At 41.1% G+C, this 22263-nt stretch overlaps 2 protein-coding genes across 3 annotated transcripts in view; one reads left to right on the top strand and one right to left on the bottom strand.

Moving 5' to 3' along the window:
- The first annotated feature begins 102 nt into the window (after window positions 1–102).
- On the top strand, window positions 103–12556 carry Shc (SHC-adaptor protein). The gene is made up of 8 exons (XM_074101216.1): window positions 103–491; window positions 619–689; window positions 1005–1403; window positions 3248–3409; window positions 4678–4778; window positions 6603–6766; window positions 7713–7835; window positions 8924–12556. The coding sequence occupies exons 1-8, from the start codon at window positions 396–398 to the stop codon at window positions 9053–9055; spliced, it is 1248 nt and encodes a 415-aa protein (XP_073957317.1). The 5' UTR covers window positions 103–395; the 3' UTR covers window positions 9056–12556.
- A 1117-nt stretch (window positions 12557–13673) lies between these two features.
- Utx (Utx histone demethylase) overlaps window positions 13674–22263 on the bottom strand; it is a 33753-nt gene continuing 25163 nt past the window's right edge. For both annotated transcript variants that reach the window (XM_074101865.1, XM_074101866.1), the window contains 6 exons: window positions 21950–22207; window positions 21101–21296; window positions 19552–19611; window positions 19333–19447; window positions 17119–17260; window positions 13674–16504 (listed from right to left, as the gene is read on the bottom strand). In XM_074101865.1, coding sequence (XP_073957966.1) covers window positions 14968–16504; window positions 17119–17260; window positions 19333–19447; window positions 19552–19611; window positions 21101–21296; window positions 21950–22207 — 2308 coding nt within the window. In that variant the 3' untranslated portion in view covers window positions 13674–14967. The remainder of the gene's footprint in view (window positions 16505–17118; window positions 17261–19332; window positions 19448–19551; window positions 19612–21100; window positions 21297–21949; window positions 22208–22263) is intronic.

Below are 22263 nucleotides of genomic sequence, written 5' to 3'. Positions count from 1 at the left end.
AAACAAATGTCAAGACGTCCAGCGAATGTACCAAACATTCGCACTATTCTTTAGAAATCCTGTGGTATGCTGTGTTTTAGTGTTATCTGTATTCGTTATGAATCCTGTCAAAAAAGTTATAACTTTTGTGATTGTGTGGAATTTATTTTTTAAACACAATTGTTAATTGTTCTTCTATTCACACGCTTTCACATAATAAAACATAGCGATTTCCTAATAGACTGAATTTATTGAAACTTGTTATGCGCAAGTGTATTCGTTGGCGACAAGTGCACCGATGTCTGTGAATTAATGATTTGAATCATAATGAAAGCGCATTTAAAATAACTGAGAGTAGGCGAAGTGTGAAGAAAATTGGTTATTGGTGGTATTAGTGCTCTTATAGTGGCTCGGAGATGGCGGAGAATGGGGCGTTTGTAGCAAAGCCGGCGAGGGGCTGGCTGCATCCTGATTCCGTGCTCGCGAGCGACGGAATAACGTATGCTGTCAGGGTAAGGAACCCCGCGACATTCCTGCCTTACTTGAAACATTTTGATCACAACAGGAAGTTCTCGGTGACGCAAATATGCCTTCTTAAGTTATGCACATTCTAAATGTTGGTGTGAATTTATTTTGCAGTACATTGGCTGCATGGAGGTGCTTACATCTATGAAAAAGTTGGATTTCGACACTAGATCTCAAGTTGCAAAGTGAGTGTGCACTCCATAAAATATTAATTGTATTGTATTGAAAAAGATCTTAAATAAACTGTTGCAAAGCTACAGTAAAAATTTAAGGAAAAAGCAAAAACTGCCACGTTTGCTTCCTTATAATAATAAAAATCTGTGTTCATATGTTGTTAGTTTCATTTACTTAAGTTAGATTGCTAATGTTGTTCAAAACTCGTAACAAAAGATTGGATTTCTTTTTCTTTCTCATTTGGATCTTCAAGGAAACAAAAATAGATAAGTCCTGAGCCACATTAACATTCTGGTTGTACTGTATATATATTCTGTTATTTACAGGGAATGTATTGCCCGAGTTTGTGCCGCAGCTGGCTTAAGGTCTGCAGACAAGAAACGGCGAGTGTGCCAAGCAGCAGCTCGAGCCTTAGCAGCCAAACCTCGCATGTCCCATTCTGGTGCGAATGTAGCTCTGACAGTTTCTTCCAAAGCCATAACTTTAGCTGCGCTCGAGGGAAGTGAGACAGTGGCTCGTCATGACATGCCAAGAGTGTCGTTTGCATCTGGAGGTGATGCAGACTCCTTAGACTTTGTTGCATATGTGGCTAAGTCAGCCCCACCTTCTGAATGGCGAGCGTGCTATGTTTTGGAGTGTGGTGGGAGATTGGCACAGGATGTTATCGCAACAATTGGTCAAGCTTTTGAACTGCGCTTTAAGGAGTTCTTAACCAAACCATCCTCGTAAGTAGTTTTTTCTAGTTAACATATTCTCAACCACATATTGCTATCCATTTTGCTCTTTCTAGCAAAAACTGCCTAAAAACAGAAAACGCTATTGTCGGGTTCATGGCACTGGATGTGTTATAATATGACACATTGACAAACTCATGGATAAAAAGCAATTTGCTAATAAACAATTCTCTGTTCAAAAATGTGTTCTTTGTTATACTGCTTTGAGATAAAATGAAATCAGAACATTCACATGCATTTGTTTTGCAAAATTGTTTTTGTTTTATAAATAAAAATATAAAATAAACAATATTTATAAACAAATTGTGTAACTTTAAAATTTAAGTTTGAATGACCTTCTGAATTCCATAATGTTTAAGAAATTAAAGTTATTTCTTATTTTAGTTTATGTTATTTATTTCCTCAGTTACACAAAGTTATATTAGTTAGTTAGGTTAGTGCATTGTGTGACTGCTTGTAAAAATCACAGGTGAAAGTTACATTTTCCTCAAATGACATCATCAACATACATAGTTCCACAAAATATGACAAATATGTGCTAGTAAATTTAGCAATCAATATAATCCAGTGTGGACAAATGTTTGCTAAGCTTGTGACTCACTGGTCAGATAAAGCTATCAATTAACTGGCCTGCTATGTGTACATGGCTGATAAATTAAGATGACTCAATAGCAGATCTGTTCAATTTGCAAGTAGTGTGCTATTCGTATTTTGCATGCTTATAATGCACAGATGTGTAATGTTAATGCATTGCAGACTTTGTTGCACTTGTGTAAGGTTTAAAATGGTGTAACAACTTCAAGTTGAATGCTCTTCAAGAAAACAGGATTTAAAATACCTCAATGTTTAAGGATTTATGACTTTACCGGCTGATGGGCAAACAATTTTTTACTGTGATTTATTGTCAATTGGAGGTTGAGATGAATTAATAAATACATCAATTAGAGTCAATAACATGTTATTAATTCTTTAAGTTTTCTAACAATGGATATTCTTATAGTTATACCATTGAGCTGTCTGACTTTGTCATCTTTATCTAATGTCTTTGTAATGGATGCAGTATGTCGAGCTAAACTCGATTTCAGACGTGAGTTATCCGTTACAATATCATTTAATATGTTTATTGCCCTTATTATTTTTGTAATAAAGCTTTTATTTAATGTTTTTCCTACAATTTCTATAAATCATGAAGTCAGTATAAAAATGTCCACCATTGTTCCAAACTACATAATATTTGTAGTATGAATACTGGGCCTAATAAATAGGGACTTGGGTTCAAACAACTTGTATATATCATAGAGTTCCTGTTCCAATCAGAATTCAAACTGGGAACCTCTAAATAAACTAACTATTGGTGGCAAGGAGTATACATTTGGTTTAGGCAACCTAGACAGTGAAAGACGCAAAAGTAGGGCCAGATTTGGAGGTCTCGCTCGAGGCCTTGAGGAAATGAAGAAGTAGAGGCCTGTAAGGTGTAAAACAGCTGTTTGCTCTCAGGGCTTGAACGTTTAATATGTATTTAAGTATGTATTTATCCATATAAGTATGTTTATCCATTGCCTATTATACAAGTTTTGCTTAGTTTTGGACTAGGTCAATTGGTGTCAATTGTCCCATGATATTTATTATTACATTATTTGGGGGCGTTGGAGCTGTACCCTGAACGTCCTCTCCCTAAATCTGGCCCTAATTGTGAGTTTGGTATGTCTTGGATGCAACATCTCAGTCACTTAAAAAAATATTTTACCTGGTGGGAATCAAGTTGTTACAATGCTATGTTACAGTCCACTGGCTGGGCTAGCTGATCTACTTATTTCTTAAACCAATGTCCACAGTCTGAACCTGAACGGGTCCCGCACGCCGGCGGGCGCGCCGGGCGCGGCGGCGCTGGAGGACCGGGAATATTACAACGACATGCCGGACAAGATGCCGCCGGACCACGCCCCAGCGAGGCACCCGCCGCCGCCGCCCCTCGCCTCTCTCGCGCCTATATCATCGTGAGTCCTACTACTAGGGACATGGCCGGCCTTAGCCGTCTACGCGCCCCGGGCGACTGCTTTTGGCGTTGAAAGGCATAGAATACTTACGGGATAAGTCTTTAAAAGTTAAATCAAAATTCAAAATGTTTATTCTGTTCTGCAAGTAGGGCGCCAGAGGGGTTTTTAACAAGTTACTTTTTTAAACTACCAGCGAGCGGTTTCGGAAAGACCATCATTGCCAAAATACAAAAATCTTAAGCGATAAGGCGCCTATTGCTTACCTTGTAATCTGTTTTCTGTACTTGGCATAAAGGGTATTTTTTAAAATAAAATATAAAATTGACAAAAAATACAAGGATGTAAATCTTAAGCGATAAGGCCGCCTATTGCTTACCTTGTATTTTTCTCTCTGTGTATCTGTTTTCTGTATTGCTTACTATTTCTGGTGTACAATAAGGAGTCTTTGTATTATATTGTATTGTTGTATAAATTACAATATAAAATTGACGAAAAAAAATACAAGGATGTATGGGGTCCCTTTAGTTAACGTTAAGTGAAACGTCTTAACTATATCTATATTCAATCATCAAATATTGGAGATGAATAGTCATACCTTTGGCGCCCTTTTAGATAGGATTAGCGATAAAGTGACAGGTCGTGTTTGTTAGACATAGAATATATGTAATAAGTACTTATACTCTTATAAAATTTTATACTCTTGAGTCTAGTTTTCTTCAGATCGATAAAAATAAGTAAAAAATGTTGTTATCACTTAAAAAATAATTGAAGCCATAATACCGGCTCCTCCCACTTGTTCGTTTACATTACACTACAGCGTAGGGCGGCTCGTATTATCGGTGATCAATACTTACTGGGAAACTTGACCCTCTAGCTCTCCACCGGGTCTACAACGGGGAGTGCTCCGATGAACTCTTTAGGCTGATTCCGGCTGCTAAATTCCACCATCACACTACTCGGCATTAAAGTAGCTTTCGTCTACATCATCTTGATGGTAGCGATCATCCACCGTGCCGTTTAGGCGTTCCTTTTTACCTCGCACATGCAATTTTAACAGGTTTTCCAACTTTTTACGATATGGCTACCTTCAAAAAGTGAGTGTACCATATCTTGCAAGGCCGGCAACACATCTGCAGTCCTAACAGTACTGCGGATGTCTATGGGAGACGTTAATCACTTAACATCTGGTGAACCGTCTGCTCGTTTGTCTGCTATTACATAAAAAAAAATCTAAGTAACAATGACAGTGTGCTTATTTTACGTTGCAGGTGCGAGGAGAGCGTCCGACACTACGTGAACCAGACCCCGCCCCCGCGGACGCCGCCCACCGCGCTGCTGCCAAACCACCATACGGACATATTCGACATGCGTTAGTATTGCATCACACCATCCCACTCCTAATGGTAGTGCCACCATAGTTGAGGTCATGCACACAAGAACGTGTAATTTCATTCATTCTCCTTTTATGCAATCAATTCTTCATATAGCTGTGTATGTAATCATTCACTTCAACTCTTTTGAGACTACCTATACCTCATCATCTCAGCCTATATAATATACAGTTGAGGAAACTGAATCGTGTACCAGCAGGGCTACTACGAAATTCGGAAATCGAAGTTCGTATCGTACCGTCCCGCCGACGCCTAAATTATTTAATACGAGAGTGACAGGGATGGCACGATACTCGATTTTCGAATTTCATAGTAGCCCTACAGGATGGACCCTTTTCATAATCAACTTCGCTATGATCTTTTGCAGATGTCAATAATGATATCAGTAGCACAAAGATTCCACGCTGTTACGCGATTGAGTTTCTTTGATGCTACATCCCACTGGAGGGAGGGCATAAGCTGCCTCTCAGAATGTGTGGGCTTGGTTTTACGCGGGCCTCGTGCGGATTGGGAATTTCATACACACCAAGAATTTCTTCCTAAGTGTGTCTTAGGTTTCCTCATTGGTTTTCCTTCACCGTAAAGCTCATGGTAAATTTTAAATGTAATTTTGCACATAAATTTCGAAAACTCAGAGGAGCATGTCCAGGCTTGAATCCGCGACTCCCTACTTGAAAGGCCATAGATTAAACCACTATCCGTTGTAATGTCTAATTACAAGATCTATAATTATAGTTTAAAAAACTAAAAAACACACTTTAATAGCGACTGCCTAACTGCTTCATCATCAGACAAGCCCAAATACGGCTAGGTTTCGTCGTTCTGTATTGGAGTTACAGTGCCTGCCTCACTACTCCCTAAGGAAGGCAAGTAAGGTTGATATCACACCCTGGAAACCAACCTTGGTCAAAATACACCCAAGCTAAGTTACATTGATCTGTGTTGGAGTTCCAGTGTCTATCTTCCGACTCTATCATCATACTTTAGACGACCAGATGGCCTAGTGGTTAGAGAACCTGACTACGAAGCTTGAGGTCCCGGGTTCGATTCCCGTGTCGGGGCAGATATTTGTATGAAAAAAATACGAATGTTTGCTCTCGGGTCTTGGGTGTTTAATATGTACTAGTGTGCCGTGTAAATTTTTAAGTGTGCCGCGATTGCCGCGAACTGTATGCTGTATTGAAACCATGAATAGCTATTTTAATGAGAAAATGGTACGAAAACAACTGACGCGTGGCTTGTGCAATTAATAAGCCTCCGCTGTCCGTTATGTTACCTATACTATTATGGGTATACTGTATGGAACCCTCTACGCGCCATTCCGACTCGCACTTGGCTATTTTTACTGGTATGCCGTGAAACTTTGATGCACGAAAAGTGTGCCGTTAAAACCAAAAGCGTGCCTGCGCTACATAGTTACAAGTGAAGCTAAAGCCATGCCATCCCAGCCTATATACGGCCCCCTGCTGGGCACAGGCCTCCTCTCAGAATGAGGGCTTGGGCCGTAGTTCCCATGCGGGCCCAGTGCGGATTGGCAACTTCACACACACCATTGGATTGCTTCGCAGGTTTGTGCAGGTTTCCTCACGACGTTTTCCTTCATCGTACAGCTCATGGTAAATTTCAAATATAATTTCGCACATGAATTCCAAATTCAAAGAAATTTCAGAGGTATGAGCCGGGGGTTTGATGGAACCCACGATTTTCTGCTTGAGAGGCCATAGGTCAAACCATAGGCCACCATGGCTTTTTTTTAGTGAAGCTAATATTAGCGTCTTAATCTATTTATCGTTGTTTGATAGAGCCGTTCACGGCAGCGCCGGTGTCGGCGGCGCCGGCGGGTGCGGCGGCTGCTGCGGCGGCGGCGTCAGCGGAGCCCGAGCCGCTGTCGGCGCGCGAGCAGGCCGCGCTACTGGCCCGCGAGCCCTGGTTCCACGGGCCCATAGCTCGGAGCACCGCTGAAAAGGTTTGTTGATAAGATAACTAACTAAATGCCAAATGTCATGTATGTTGATTATAGCACATTGTGCATTAAGCGGCGTAAGAAGGGATTACTAACGAGTCTATTTAATGACTCGAGTTTGTAATCCCCTTACGGCTCGTGATACACACAATGATTTTCATCACATTTTGGGGGGAAAAAATGCAGAATATAAAATTATTTTGTGTCTAAACACAAAAGCTTTCTTTACCCTATAAAACAACTGAATAAAATAATGGCTACCCAGCCAGCGGAGCTAATACGAAATTTTATGGTGGCAGTTTTACGGTGTCCAATAATAGTAGATTGTACAATTTACCCGAGACGTTCATATAGCCACCCGAGCCGGTAATGCTCGAGTTTTACACTCTGCTTTTCACTTCGATGGCGAGGAGATGAAATAACAACAGTGGAAACATTGTTCACTTACTATGTACCTTTTATTTTTCGTGCATTGCTAATACATATAATTATAAATATTTAGTTTTATTATTTCATACAAATTAAAAATTATTAAAAACTAGCTTTTGCCCGCGGCTTTGCCTGCGTGGAATTCGGTTATCGCGCGCTGTTCCCTCGGGAACTGTGCATTTTTCCGGGATATAAAGTAGCCTATGTCACTCTCTGGCCCATCAACTATCTCTATGTCAAAAATCACGTCGATCCGTCGCTCTGTTTCGACGTGAAAGACGGACAAACATACACACAAACATACAAACACACACACTTTCGCATTTACAATATTAGTATGGATAACATAGAAACTTTTTTGTTTGTGGCTGTTAACACCTGATTTCCTTGGTCTTAGACGAAGATTTTACTTTATGCACTAGAGCATAAAAAGTCATTTTATGTCGCCTAGATCCAGCATAAACATGAACTTTACGAGCATGGGAAGTGAAAAGAATATTTGTATTGTATTGTTTAACAGTTGGTGTGTGAAGACGGCGAGTTCCTAGTGCGCGAGTCTGCGGCGTGCCCGGGCCAGTTCGTGCTGACGGGCGCGCGGCGCGGCGTCCACAAGCACCTGTTGCTGGTCGATCCTAACGGGGTGGTACGTTCTACAGCCGACACTCGGCCTATATACCTGTCATCGCGACGTTATAGCTAGTGCCACCAGAGTTAAGGTTACGCACACAAGAACATGTCATGGATTTTGACATTCACTCATTATTCTCTTTGCAATCAGTTCTTCATGTAGCTGTGTGTGTAATCATTCACTTTAACTCTCGTGGCACTACCTACACTTTGTGCTACAATTCCACATAAGAGCGGTTTTGCACAAGTCCGATTCGAATCAGTGAAAATACGGACTGAAGTACTCGTACTATTTGCATGGTAGTTTACGCACTAGATCCTATTTCTGTCATCCGATTTCACCATACAATAGTACATTGTGTCTTAAGGGCGGTAAATAAGGAATTACGAACGAGGGTCTATTAGAAGGCTTTAATGAGTCGATGCTCGTAATTCTAGTACCGCCCGTGCGACATACAATGTTTTTCACCACATTTGCGAGTAAAATTTTATATTTGTAAAAGGAAATATTAATTGTTCCAAATACCTTAGGCTGCGCTCTTGGCAGCGCCGCCCTCCCCCTCCCCCTCCCGCAGCATGTGCCTGAGCTGCGTGTGCGTGGGCCAGCGCGCGCAGCGCCATCAGTACGGGCACTGACTCATTTACCGACCTTGAGCTTCATGACAAGAAAATTTGTACGCGCAATGACTCATTTACCGACCACGGGCTTCATGACAAGAAAAATTGTACGCGCAATGACTCATTTACCGACCTTGGGTTTCATGACAAACATTAAGGTCGAGGGTTTTATTTGGGGGGTTGCAACCAAGGTAGCCTGCATGCTACGACACTGTTTACGAGCGTGTTATAAAAATAGTTTTACGACGACTCCGGACCGTATTTTCACGGATTCGGATAGTTGTATTGCGGAAACGCTCTAAATGTCACTATTTTGTATGAGAATCCCCCCAAGAGATTTTTCAAAAACATAACCCTCCTTCGGGCAGTCGGGTAAAGTCACAATAATTCTCATTTTCAACTGAATCAATTTTTCTCATAGCTAAATATTGCCTGTGTGTATAGGTATACTTGTCTATATTGCCATAATAATATTGTGTCACGCAGGTGCGAACAAAAGACCGTGTATTCGAGAGCGTGCCGCACCTGATCAAGTATCACTGTGCCAACGAGCTGCCGATTGTGTCGGCCGACTCCGCGCTCCTGCTCCGCCGGCCAGTGCCGCGCGACCGCTCCTGAGACGCCGTCAACGTGTAACCTATTGGTTGAAGATGCTGGAAAGGTGAACGTGTGAACTGCTATACAATACACCCGGGTCACAAAACAAGATAGGTACAGAAATCAATCTACATACAAAGTGCGCTCGAGCAACGCACACGCTCACGCTCACGGACATGATATCTCGGACCGGTTGGGACCAGCAGGGCCACTACGAAACTCGAAACTAGAATTTCGTATCGTACCGTCCCTCTCACTCTCGTATTAAATAGTATAAGTGTCAGAGGGACCGCACGACACGAACTTCGAGTTTCGTAGTTAGCCCTGCAGTGCGAGCGCGAGTGCCATCCGCTTGAGACACGCATCTGTGAACTTTTTTGTGCAATAATGGAGCAACAATAAAAAGTTATTACCTATAACTGTTTAGTGGATGGTTGTTTTTTAAGCTACCAGTGGTAACAATGACATTAAAATTAAAATATTTTAGTTATTAATTTATATTTCCATTCTTCTTGTTTCATTCTCAACAATAAATCAATCAACTAGATACGAGTCCAACTACCACGACAGTTTATTGTGCATAAACCATAATTGACAACCCTAGAGCGACCGCCGAGCGTAGGTATGAAAAGTGAAGTACAGGCAGCGGATCACTTTTTTACTCTGTCGCATTGACACTTTGACAACCTTGCATGGCGTTTAGTACGTGGCTGTAAAACGACAAAGTACGAAAGTGTATAGCTAGTTTTGATGCTGACTGTACATACATGTGATTGACTTCTGTACCTATCTGTTCTGTGCCCGGGTGTAGTGATAGCTTGGTTAAACAGTACCATCCCATTACACGTTTATTAGCACAACGGAAGAACAATCTAAAGGATGAGGATTTCGGATCGCTAGATGGCGTTAGTATCGTGAGGTCTGTCAGACGTTGCAGTTTTGCTTGCGATTGGTTCGTTATTTAACCAATCCCAAACACAAATCGCATATTGAGAATCAAAACGTCATTTTAAACAAAATATGTCAGCTTAGTGTTTACTTATTTTGTACAATAACGCGTACATATATATGCGTGAAGAGTGTCATTTTTGAGAGGTTACAAAATTTGTTTAGTAAAGAGTGGCGGTTTGATTCTCATGATGCAAAATATCAAAGTTGTTAATCGGACTTTACGGTACTAGCGCCACACACAGAAACCCTCATTACCGCAATGGAAGGACAGTTAGCAAGAATTTTGATCACGCTCGATTTAGCGTCAATATTGTTGTTATAGTCTTCATAAAATTAAACCTCAGCATCATCTCTTTTAATAATACTTGCCGAAAAGGTAATTAAAGGACAAAAACGCTGAATATTTACCTACAGACGGTTTGGTACTACGTAAGTGTCGTCAGCGCAGTCGAGTGGACGGGATGGCACAGGGATTAGCTTTTTGTATGTATATTTTTTGCACTTTCAATTGTAATAAAGTATAAATTTAATTTTGAAACTACCCTCGGATTTCTCCGGGTTTAAAATGCTGCTTTCCTCGTAAAAGACAGAGATCAGCCACGTTACCATAACATATAGATACTCGTTGAACATGTCTGGTTGGCACAGTTCATACAAAACTGTCCTTTTAGGCGATGTATTAAGTTTTTGTGGTAAGACCACGGCAGTTCGTAGCGGATACTATTGTTAAAATTGGGTAAAAATGACTTACAAAATATGAAAGCGTAAGGCACCTACTAAAAATATTGTTGTTATAAAAAAGCTAGCTTTGTGCCTCCTCGATGCGATATGTAAATATAAGAAAAAAATAATTATCTCTTGACTTATAAACGTAATGAATTAGAGATATAATTAAAATGGGATCGGGGATTGAATTGAAGAAATTTGTAATGGAAGAAAATACACGACCATTTCTTCAATGGATGCATGTATGACATTTTAACAGACTGAGGGATAGTAAAAGGTATTTAAGAGAAGTTTAGATAACCATAATCGTAATTTACTTGCTTTGTATGTTTACTTTTAAAGATACTTTTAACGAACATTCAGACAATATGGCACTGGCACTGTATACACAAATTAGCAATTTTCCAGAATTTATTGCGTAAAATTAATCTGGTACTTTGTTATAAGTTCAATCTAACCGCAACGTCATAGAAATAATGCGATGTGATCTTACAATTTTGTGATATCGTGGATTGCAATATACATAACATGAATGCACTTATTTCGCTATATTTCTACTTCGAAATAACATCACATTTAGCTTGCATAATTATAATTAGCCAAAAAAAATATTCCTTTTTATCGAGATGTGTAATAAAAATTATAAAATGCAAATTCCATGTCTATGCAAATACGCGCAATTTAGATCACATATTTTTATAGTCGCATTATACAGAACTTTTCATATTTTCCATATTTGTTAATGCGCCAAATAATCCGTCTATTCTATTATAATTCACATTTCCCGCAATATTTTATCATAAAATATTATGCTTGTAAGAAAGTCGTAGTTTTTTTAGATTTACCAAAGGAATGCGTTTTAGATGGTCATACGATTTTTAGAGAATATCCTAGTCTTCTCCAAATTATTAATTTATAACATATTCTAGAGCGAAGACTAAAATTCGTTTAAGCTAGTGGAATTGTCTATTGTAAGAGATTATCTACACATTTCGTATTTGACCGTACTCCGTTATAATATTTATGTAGGGCTAATTTTATTTTGATAATTACTTTAATTATGCCCGGTCATTTACTGTCCTGTGTTGACGTCTTAAATAAAAAGAAATCAAGAAACCAACATGTAAAGCAAACGCCTAATAATAATATTAATATTATAATATTTCTCTTTGCTTTTAGTTTCTATTTCCACTTGTTTGTAAGAAGCCCTAACTCTCAAAGTGCTAATTATTAGGTTATATTTTATGATAATTTTAAGTTGAATTGCAGTGCAATTAAAAAAAATGTATTTAGCGCAATTCATTCGAAGTCTTTTCAGGCTTCGAGTAAATTTTAGTAGTTAATCATTTAACGCGCTCTCTGATGATCAATCTCAATGGCAATCATTCGAATGGCTCCTGTACCAATCTTAATATTTTAGTAGTTTATATAAAAAAAAAATATATAACATAGGTGCTATGAAGGCTTACTTAATACTTAAACTGTGTAAGTAGTTAACCTTTATTTTATTATTTACCTACCGTGTACATAAGAAACTATCGCTTAAATGATTTAAATATAAGTTATGTACTACTTTTACTTTTAAGACTGTATTTTATATTTTACCTGTCAAAGTGAAGTGATAATTTTGTGTCATTTGCAATGCTTTAAATTTCCTACTTTTAACCGATGAATTAAAGTAGTTTTGAATCTATCGAATGTTGCAACGGAAACTGAAAAAAAATAATTATACATAGTACCCACGCACAAACTGTTGACCATTTTTAGCATTTTTGATCTGTTGCTGCAAATAAATGTAAGAAAAGAAGATTATAAATGTGATTTAATAAATAATCTGTTAATGAATATCATTTTTATTTTATTAGCATATCGCTGAATATCTATAATAACGCCCTATTACAAAATAGAACATTTTTGAGTATACAGCACGGCACGCAGAATAAGGTGTAAAATTTTATCATGAATGAAACCGCCGTGAAAAAATTACCTCGTGAGAAAAACGTCCCGTCATGTCGTTGATCAAAATCTGTCGCTGTTGTTTGGTGAAGAACGTCCTCTTGCTACTTAGGAAAAGGCATTTAACACTTATCCAACATTTTTCGGACGAGGGAGCCGACTGCAATGTAGTGCTCGCGTTCTGGCGACAATTATTAACATAACTAGCCGTAGCTAACTTATTCAATGATAATAACCGCAGCATATTTTTTGGCCTCTTGTTTATTGAGTGTCTACGTGAAATTACATAAATTCAATTTTGGGGTTGCTGTGGAGATGCTCTACACACCCACTCCAAATTCAGTTGATTGTACTCTCGATTTATTGAGTTACTTTATTGTGTACAGTCAAGTGCAACAATATTTATCTATTCGAACCACTCAAAAATATTTTACCACTTGCCTTATTAAGTCTGAATGAGTGTAGTACGTATTTTTCATGTGTTAGGATAAGTCCATGGATTTCGATGAGATTTGCTACGTGGCGGTTTTCAGGGACCAACAGTCGATCCAGTTTCATGTTAGGCCGGCCTCAAACGTCCGAAATAGCTCTATGAATTCATATTATTAATTCAGAAAAGTACGGAAATGCATACAATTTCACTATTCGACACACACAAACTGACATTCACATTAAAAAATCAGAATGTGTGGCGAATAGTGAAATTGTATGCATTTTCGTGCTTTTCTGAATTAATAATATGAATTCAGAGAGCTATTCCGGCTGTTCTGTGAAAATGCGTGTATTTGAGTTTTTGCACGAGTGGAGATAGGCCGCCCATATATTTTGTCGTCAAATGTGATACATGGGTTTCTTGAAAACTGCTCTACCGATTTCAATGAAATTTACAAATAATATGGACTTTCGTCGCAATAGTTAGAACACTATTTTTTTTTTTCATGCAAAGCTCGGTCGCCCGGGTACTAGGTTTGATAATAAAACAGGTTTTTCCAAATTAAACTTCGAATGCAGGTGTATTATTTGTGTATTAAATTTTTTAATATAGTATAAACAGTAAGGTCATACATGGCAGTGATGTTTCTTATTATTAATTATAAATATCGGCCTTAGCTTACATGAACCGACCAAACCCAGCGACGCATCAACCGGCGGCCGCCCCTCTGACACTTTAAACTTAATGTCAACGTCGAAATCCCACTAACACGAATACAATTTCAAGAGAACAACAAACGAGTGTCAAAGACGAGACCGCGCTGCCAACCCTGAGCTTACTTGCCTAAGCCTTGCTAATTACATCCATCCAAGGAATCGATTTATTACGAGTTAAGACTAATTTATTTTAAACAGTCCAATTCGAATTAAAGAACACAGTATGTCAATTTTCTAAATTAAATTATTAATTAATGCCAATCAAAGGACATACCTCAGTTCCCAAAATGACGATCTACAAGGTATACAGGCACTTATAAAGTAGAAATGCGATGTATCAGGATTTCGATATCCAATAGTATGTCTTGCCTACTCGAGTATAACATTCTTTGGGACATTGCAGCACTATTCAGCGGGCCCTGCTAAAACGCAGGGTCTCATTCCGTGCAATTTACTTACAATACTACTATTCACTAAGAGATATACTAGAAAATCAAACTAACTCGTCACAGTAAAATAAATAAATATGCTTCTATACAAAAATAACACATTTATATTGTGGTGACCACCTGAGCTCCGAGAGCGCGCCTCGCTACGCTACGTTATATTACATCGAGGCCTGCTGATGACTGCGCGCGTCATGCCCTCTTTATTTTTTATCCGCTATTTTGAAACCCTCAAATTGACTCTGAAATTTAATCATTATCTCACAAAAGTGCGAGGAGCGTGTAAAATGTAAACTTTTTTTATTCTTAAAAAATTACATTTATATCACCAAAAATAGTCGCGTTTAACAACTCTATACACACACGGCGTAGTAAAAATAGATCTTAGTCATTTACTTACATCGTCGTTTCACTTAACCAGTCTCTAGTCTAATATTAAAATAGCGGTCCCCGGTTAACTGCTAATACTGTATTAAAACGAAGGGCCAACGAACAACTAGACTCACGATAATCAACTCACGCAACAACAGCATCGGAACAGTTACCACACAACAACTAAGCGTCCCAGCCGCCGCGACAGACCGGCACACTCACGCGAAATAAATACAGGTACATCGTCGACTCCCGCGGGGCGGCGGGCTATGGGCAGCGGCACGGCAGGCGCCGGCTACACTAGGCGGGACCGTGGTGCGTGGCGCGCGGTGCTCAGTCCGGCGTGGGCAGCGGCACGGGCGGCGGCGCGGGCGCGGGCAGCGCGGGCTGCGCGTGCGAGGGCGCCGGCCGGTGCAGCGTGAAGGCGTCGTACACCTGCAGCAGCTCGTCCAGGTGGTGCTCCTCCAGGCAGAGGAAGCCCTGCAGCGAGGGCTCGGCCTTGCGCGCGCACGCGAGGCAGTGCACCACGTGCCGGCGCTCGTGCTCGCGCACCAGCAGCGCGTGCCACACCTCCTGCTCGCACACGCCGCAGTAGTGCGAGGCCTCGCCGCGCGCGCGCCCGTGGAAGCGCACGGGCACGCCGCGCGCGCGCACCGCCGCCAGCGCGCCCAGCGCGCCGCGCAGCGTCTGCAGCAGGCACGTGCGCATGGCGCGGTGCAGCCGCGGGTCCGACACGCGGATGTTGCGCGCCAGGTTCCACGTGAGGTGCACCATGGGCACGATCGACTTGAAGTTCTGCACCTTGTTCCACTCGTAGCGGTCGAGCGCGAGCGCGTACTGGCGCGCGGTGAGCGGGCCCACGTTCCAGGCGATGTTGTTGCACCAGCCGGTGGCCTGCACCCAGTGCACGCAGCCGGCGTTGACCCAGACCAGGTCACCGGGGCGCTGCGTGAAGCGGTAGACGGGCACGCCGTGCGCGCGCAGCTCGGCCGGGTCGGGCCACCACGAGCCGTGCAGGTACGACAGCTGGTGCGCGTCACACAGCTCGCGCACGCCGCCCCAGTACGCGTCCGGCACGCCGAACCACTCGCAGTCGCCGGGGCCGATGTTGATGTTGATGGAGCAGAAGTTGTTGTTCTCCTGGTGGCCGGGCGTGCGCGAGCCGGGCACCTTCATGTAGAGCTGCACCGTGTTCATGCCGAGTATGACGTGGCCCACGTGGGACAGCATGTTGGCGGCGGAGGCCACGCGCGCGAACGCCGGCAGCTTCTGCAGCTCGGTCAGCTGCGGCCGCCACTTGCGCTCGTCGGAGAGGTCCACGTTGGTGCCGAAGCGCAGCATGCGCGCGGCGCGGCGCCGCTTGGCCGGGCCGGACTCGCGGCCGTCCGAGTCGGAGGCGGCGGGCTGCGCGGCCGGCGCGCCGCGCTCGCGCTCCTCGCGCAGCGACTCCTGGAAGGAGCCGGCCTGGTACTGCGCGTACTTGCGCACGGTGGTGTGCGAGCGGTGCGAAGCGCAAGCCCAGACGCGGCGGCGGCCGGCCGGGTCCCAGTTCTCGTCGGCGCTCTGCATGAGCTGCGTGCGCACCTCGACGGCGTGGTCGGGCCACGCCTCCACCAGCGTCTTGGTGGAGAACAGCCCCAGGTCCAGCTTGAGCGCGGCGGTGAGCCCGCGCACCACGGCGATGGGGTGCTTCAGGCAGAAGTCCTGCAGCTGCGGCGAGAACGCGTCGCGCTTCGACTCCACGAACACGAAGGGCGCGGGCGGCGCCAGCTGCTCGGCGGACAGCCGCGGCGGCGGCACCGGCGGCGGCTCCGGCGGCCCGCACCCGTCGCCCAGCACCGACCACGCGCCCGGCCCGCCGGCGTGCTCCCTGCGATAAACACACCACATTAGCTGACGCCCCAACTGATATTGCACCGAAAACCGAGCGTCCTAGGCGACGCCGGGTCCCCGGCTGTTTACTTGCGTTTCGACCTCCTGTCACAGCCTAGCAGCGTTAGCCGTCTAGCGTGGCAGTGCTGATCGTCCTTGATTTGTGACCCTGCTTTGGTTCACATAAATATGGTTTACTTATGTACACAAATATAAGAAAGCAAAAGGTTACAGAAAAAAACTGAAGTTCGAGAACGAAAATTTTGATTTAAGACCAAACAATTCACACGATTAAACCTATTTATTATTTTATATTTAAGAATTTTATTTGTTTACAGCTGCTTATCGAATGACGCAAATGTCACGATGACAAGATTCTGTGATGTCCTAGGAATCAACATGGCCGCCTGAACATAGTTCCAATATAATAACAAAGAGTTTACTCAGAAACTACGTCCCCTATAAATATAGCCAAGCGCTTACGACAGCGGCTCCTCTTCTGAATTTTAAATCAATATTTAACCCAATATATTTCATGACCCCATCCCACTAATCCCCAACGAAACGGCATCGTCCATTCAGAGAGTACAACGAGCAATATCCGATACTCACTTGCAAGCATCAACGATCTGTTTGGCGCTCATGCCGATGTGGAAGGCGACGGGTTTGAGCGGGTCGGTCTTGAGCGGCTCCAACTTGACCACGGGTTGGCGGCCGCCCAGCACTGCTTCGCTTGTTGCCGGCGCATGGTTCTCTGTTACGACAAGGAGGAATAATGTTAACTTCCTAATAGCTATTTATTGCCTTATGCGAACAATTCGTTTATCGCTATCCTGCGGGAACTACGCAATTCTTCGGGATATAAAGTAGCTATTCTTTATTAATACCGATTATAAACTACTTTTGGGGGGGAGGCTCTCGCGATTTGTGACAACAAAGAAAATATTTGGCACAGTAAACAGTGCAACAATGGGCAAATGTCTAAAAATTATAAAAATTGGTGTAACGCAATTTGATGGCCTGAATTCAATTAAGCCAGAAAAAACAAAAAAGCTGACGGAATCACGTATCACAAGTAAGCGAGGCGAAATTACTGCATTTTATTTAACAATAATGACACCATGTTTGCCATGCTAACAAGAATCGGATGACTTTATTTTATACCTAAGTTTTATAAATGAAAAAAACACAGACAATTGCATGTGTTTACAAGTAGAAATAAATGCCTTAAAAAGAAGCGTGAAATCAAGAAACTATTGAAAAAAGAACACATCACTTTGTTGTGTTGCAACAAACAGATACTATCTGCTCGTGATTATAATTCTACTGTTCCTTGTAAAAATAAAGGTGACAAATTCGGATATAATCGTAAGTTTGTATTAATTTATTATTAGCGCTTTCCTTTGAGTATAATATTGATGGCATTAATCGTATATTAATTTCCTTTGAAAACTTCAGGATTTGAAGTTTTCTTAACTTTAGCCGCAAAGTATAATTCAAGCTAAAATAAGTGGTAAACTGACTTGAGCGTTCTTTCATGTGGCTGTTCAGATACTTCCGTTGTTTTGTTTTATTATTATTTCCACAACTTATTAATATAATGTGAACATGTATAGCACTTTTTATATTTAAGTCCGACTGATGCCGTCAGTGTCATAATGACAAAGACAGTAATTTTGTTCTTTTATAAAACGACGGAGGCTGAGTAAAGAATTAATGTATATACTTTTTGCTAAATATGAATACTGGTGGAAAAAATATACAGCAACAGGGATCGTAGCAGAATAAAACTACCTATCACCTTATCCCATTAATTTATGGGAACTATATTTTCTGTCACTTAAATTTAGATCTGTCACTAAACTGCGATACCCTAATTGTAATATCTATCCCTAAGAAATATATTAGTCATCATATTAATCAAAACTGTCTCTAAGTATGAGTCATCAGATTAATGCAAACCTGTATCCGAAATTATAGTTTGATCATCAAAATTCTATCACCAAAATAATAGATCTGTCACCTAATAAATAGATCAGTTTCTTAATTCGATGCTTCTACCTATTCTACTAAGGCAGGTCTGGTTAGGTACAACGACGAGCGAAGCGAGGAAAAGTGTCAGGTAGAACTGCGACCCTCAGTGCGCGAGCTGTGCGAGCGAAGCGAGCGTGCCGCGGTAGCGTCCGGCGAAGTGCCAGAACCGAACATTTTTTGCTAATACTTGTATGATGTGTACAAATGTTTGTAGTAGGTACTTGAGTCTTGGATGTTTTTATGTATTTAAGTGTATATGTATGTATGTTTACCCGTTGTTTAGCACCCACAGAACAAACTTTGCTTAGTTTGGGGCTGGGTCAATTGGTGTAATTTGTTAGAGGATATTATTATTATTATATATTTCATTCATTGCTATCATTATCGTTAAATTTCAGTTTAATTAGTTGATGTTCAATATTATTTTCCAGTGATTAAAATTAATTGTTAGGTAGCCATTTCTATATTCTTTGGTGATTCAGTTTTAGTGACATATATCTATTATATTGGAACCCAATATAATTATTTGATGATAAATATTACTTCAGAGTAATTTTTAAATAATATATAGGTAGATAGGTGACAGATCTACTATTTTATAAAATCATACCCTTAGTTTATTTCTGAACAGACATAACCGTGTTAAATTCACGTTCGACAATTGCCTAGGGTTTGCAGTAGATACAGATGGTCAGATTTCGGGATTAATAGTAGACTCATCCTAGAAAGTATGTATTCCAACACTAGAAACAGTAATTAAATAATCACAATCAAATCATTATAAAAAATTACCTGCAATTGGCTCCTTCTTAATATCCGGTTGCGTATCAGAAAATCTCTTCAGCAAGTCTTCGGCGAGCGACTCGGCGGTCTCGCCGCCATTGGCGCTTCCTTCGCTTTTCGTAACCTGTCAAAAAGCATAAATATTAGTTGTGAATTTTCAAAATTAGTGCCTAAAACCTGCCGCCGGGATAAAGGGGGTGTCGATGGTATTACAACTATACTACGAACCGATCGCGCGCGCGCTGCCTGGGACAACCGGTACTGAGAAAGTAGCTGTTGCATCAGCGCCTGTAAACAAAAAAGAAGTAATTTTAAAACTAAGGTGGCGATTTGTAATGTGAATTGATTTATTTGTCAATCGTTGGTTGCGCACCATGTATTACATCCATACGGGTACAATTCGTAAAATTTTCAGTACAGAAAAATCGGCATAAATGTAGGATTAAATATTAATTCTATGCTGGGTGTAAAACAATGATGTTTTCAATAAACAAATCGGCAAATAAATAAATAAATACCTAGGTTTATTCGATTCGATTACAATATTCCAATGAGGAGATTTCAATGACATCGAAACCTTGTGCCTAATCGGTCGGCATGAATAGCGCGTTATCGCAGGAGATGCGTGTGTATGAATTCCCTAATTTGCATCGATTTAGGCCGGATTTTGTTCCCACAGAAGCTCGAAACTGGTTTATTTCGGACCCTTGGGTCATATTTAATTTGGGGCACCTTGATTTATACACTATATCTTCACTATACAGTTAAGTAGTGTTTATACACGCAGGTATAAAACTTCGAAACACAATTGGGATGTCCCAATTTTTGACAACGTATAATAAATCAAAAACCGTTTGGAGAAATAGGCTTTGTGAAGCGTTTTCAGAAATCAGATTCCAAAAATATGATAAACTGAATTAAATAAACAAAATCTAAGTAATGACCTTCATTTGACCCCTGCAGTGTCTCGTCACAAAGGCAGTTCTAAAGCAGGTCTACACTCTAAAGCAAATTGACAATTTGAAATGCTGCTGTCCTGCTTATAATAGCAAAGAGTGACAAAGACAGAACTTTAATCACATGATGCGCACCCCGCTTTAAACAGTTGTCATTTATAGTAAAGTCCGAAATATACACGAGTATTTCCAATATATTTTTACGAATTAAATTAATAAATTAGTACGTTACAAGTAAATATGAAATAATTTAAATATCAGATTTTAATAAAAAATATCTATTTACTATCACACCATTAAACAAACATAGGAATAATCGAAGCTAAAAGAAGAGAAATAAATAAAAATATTTGTCATGGTTCATTTAGGACCCTAAGCCGTGCTTGTATTATTGTCACATTGAAATGCCACCGATTATATAATGTACGACTGAATTTTTCCAGGCAATGGAACGTGGCTGTCTCACTGTGACGTCATCCAGCGTATTTCGTAAAAAAATTATAAAAAATTCAAAATCGATGAAAATGGTATCTTAAAATATCCTATTCTTCCATTAAATAAAATAAAAACTATAGGTTATTTTTTTTGGTGCATCCCAATTGACTAAGTACCTACCTAAAATTCTAATATGTCGCGATTTTAATTGTAATATTATGTTAGTATCACACTTCGCGTCATCGTGAATTTATTATGTTTTATTGAAGTTAATTAGTTAAAAAAATCGGATCGCCGCACTTTATTTGAAACCGCATCTCTTTGTCTTGTGCTTTTACGACAGCTGTTTAATAAACTTAAGTATTACAAGTACGGTGAGTGTTTACTTGTTGGTGCGGCGTCAAGTTGTGAGAGTTCCGCTGTAGATACTGCAGTGTCTGTAGTTGATGCTGTGTCAGCGGCGGTGGCTCTTCGGGACGTTTCCCGGGGTATGGCGGCGGTGCAGACTTGGGCGCGCGAGATGACATCTCCGCTGATATGGGCAGGTTCCAGGCTTCCTCGATTGAAGGGAGTTGACGACGCCTGCCGAACATGAGATGTAAAGACATGGCAGCAGTGTTCTTCTGCTTCAGTGAACCAAATTTTCTACTTGATTAATGAATTTTGTTTTGTAACAACATCAGTGAAATAATCAGGTGGATCGACTATATCTTCTGAGAAAATCGTGCACATACAAACATATATTTAAGTTATGGTAGAAAATAGTTGGAAGTAAACTGGAATGGCTATGGCCTAGTGCATACGAAGATTTTTCTGGTCACAAAGATTAAGCACGAAGATGAAGTAAAATACGTCATGGGTACGTATTTAGACAAGAGAGAAAGTTTTAAAAGCACTTGAGTGCACGAATGATTGTTTCTATTACGCAGCTAGTAGCTACCATGAGGTCTATTTGACAACTTTGACATTTCGACGGTTAAGAACCAATACCGTCTATCTACCATCTTTTAGCATGTAACTATCATGCTAAAAGATGGTAGATAGACGGTATTGGTTGTGTGTGCGGTGTTATTGATTCTTAACCGTCGATTTGTGTCACGTTTGTGACTGCTTAAATAACTAAATGAGCCAGTCGGAAGCAAGATTGTAACGCAAAACGGACCTTACGATACTAATGCCATCTAGCGATATTTCACAAAAAAAAATCATTAAAATGCCAGGTAACTTTTACTCACTTGCCAGTCACCGAAGGCATAGGAGCCTGAGCTAACTGCGCTTTCAAGAACACAAGCCTCTGCCTCAAAGCGGAGTGCGAGGCGGTCGCCGCAGCGCCACCATTATTATAGCACGCGAACGCATCTCGTGGCATCTGGCAACTCTCGTACAAACTGCCCAGGTTGGTCCACGCAGCAGAGTGGCCCTTGTCTAACTGTACGGCGCATATGTACGCCTGCAACGCGTCCATAGGCTGATTCTGCTGCTGATACAGCACCCTGTACGAGGAAAATTAGCTTAGTCCATTTGAAGAGTGGTAATAGTTTGGGAAATA

Source organism: Choristoneura fumiferana, chromosome 18, assembly GCF_025370935.1.
Source record: "Choristoneura fumiferana chromosome 18, NRCan_CFum_1, whole genome shotgun sequence".
NCBI lineage: Eukaryota > Metazoa > Arthropoda > Insecta > Lepidoptera > Tortricidae > Choristoneura > Choristoneura fumiferana.
This window is presented reverse-complemented; position numbering and strand designations above follow the sequence as displayed.

Bases quoted from the DNA above. Each gene is read 5' to 3' on its own strand.
- Shc (XM_074101216.1), top strand. From the start codon at position 396: ATGGCGGAGAATGGGGCGTTTGTAGCAAAGCCGGCGAGGGGCTGGCTG. The intron at 492-618 runs GTAAGGAACCCC...TTTATTTTGCAG, and splicing joins GAATAACGTATGCTGTCAGG to TACATTGGCTGCATGGAGGT. The intron at 7,836-8,923 runs GTACGTTCTACA...TGTGTCACGCAG, and splicing joins TGGTCGATCCTAACGGGGTG to GTGCGAACAAAAGACCGTGT.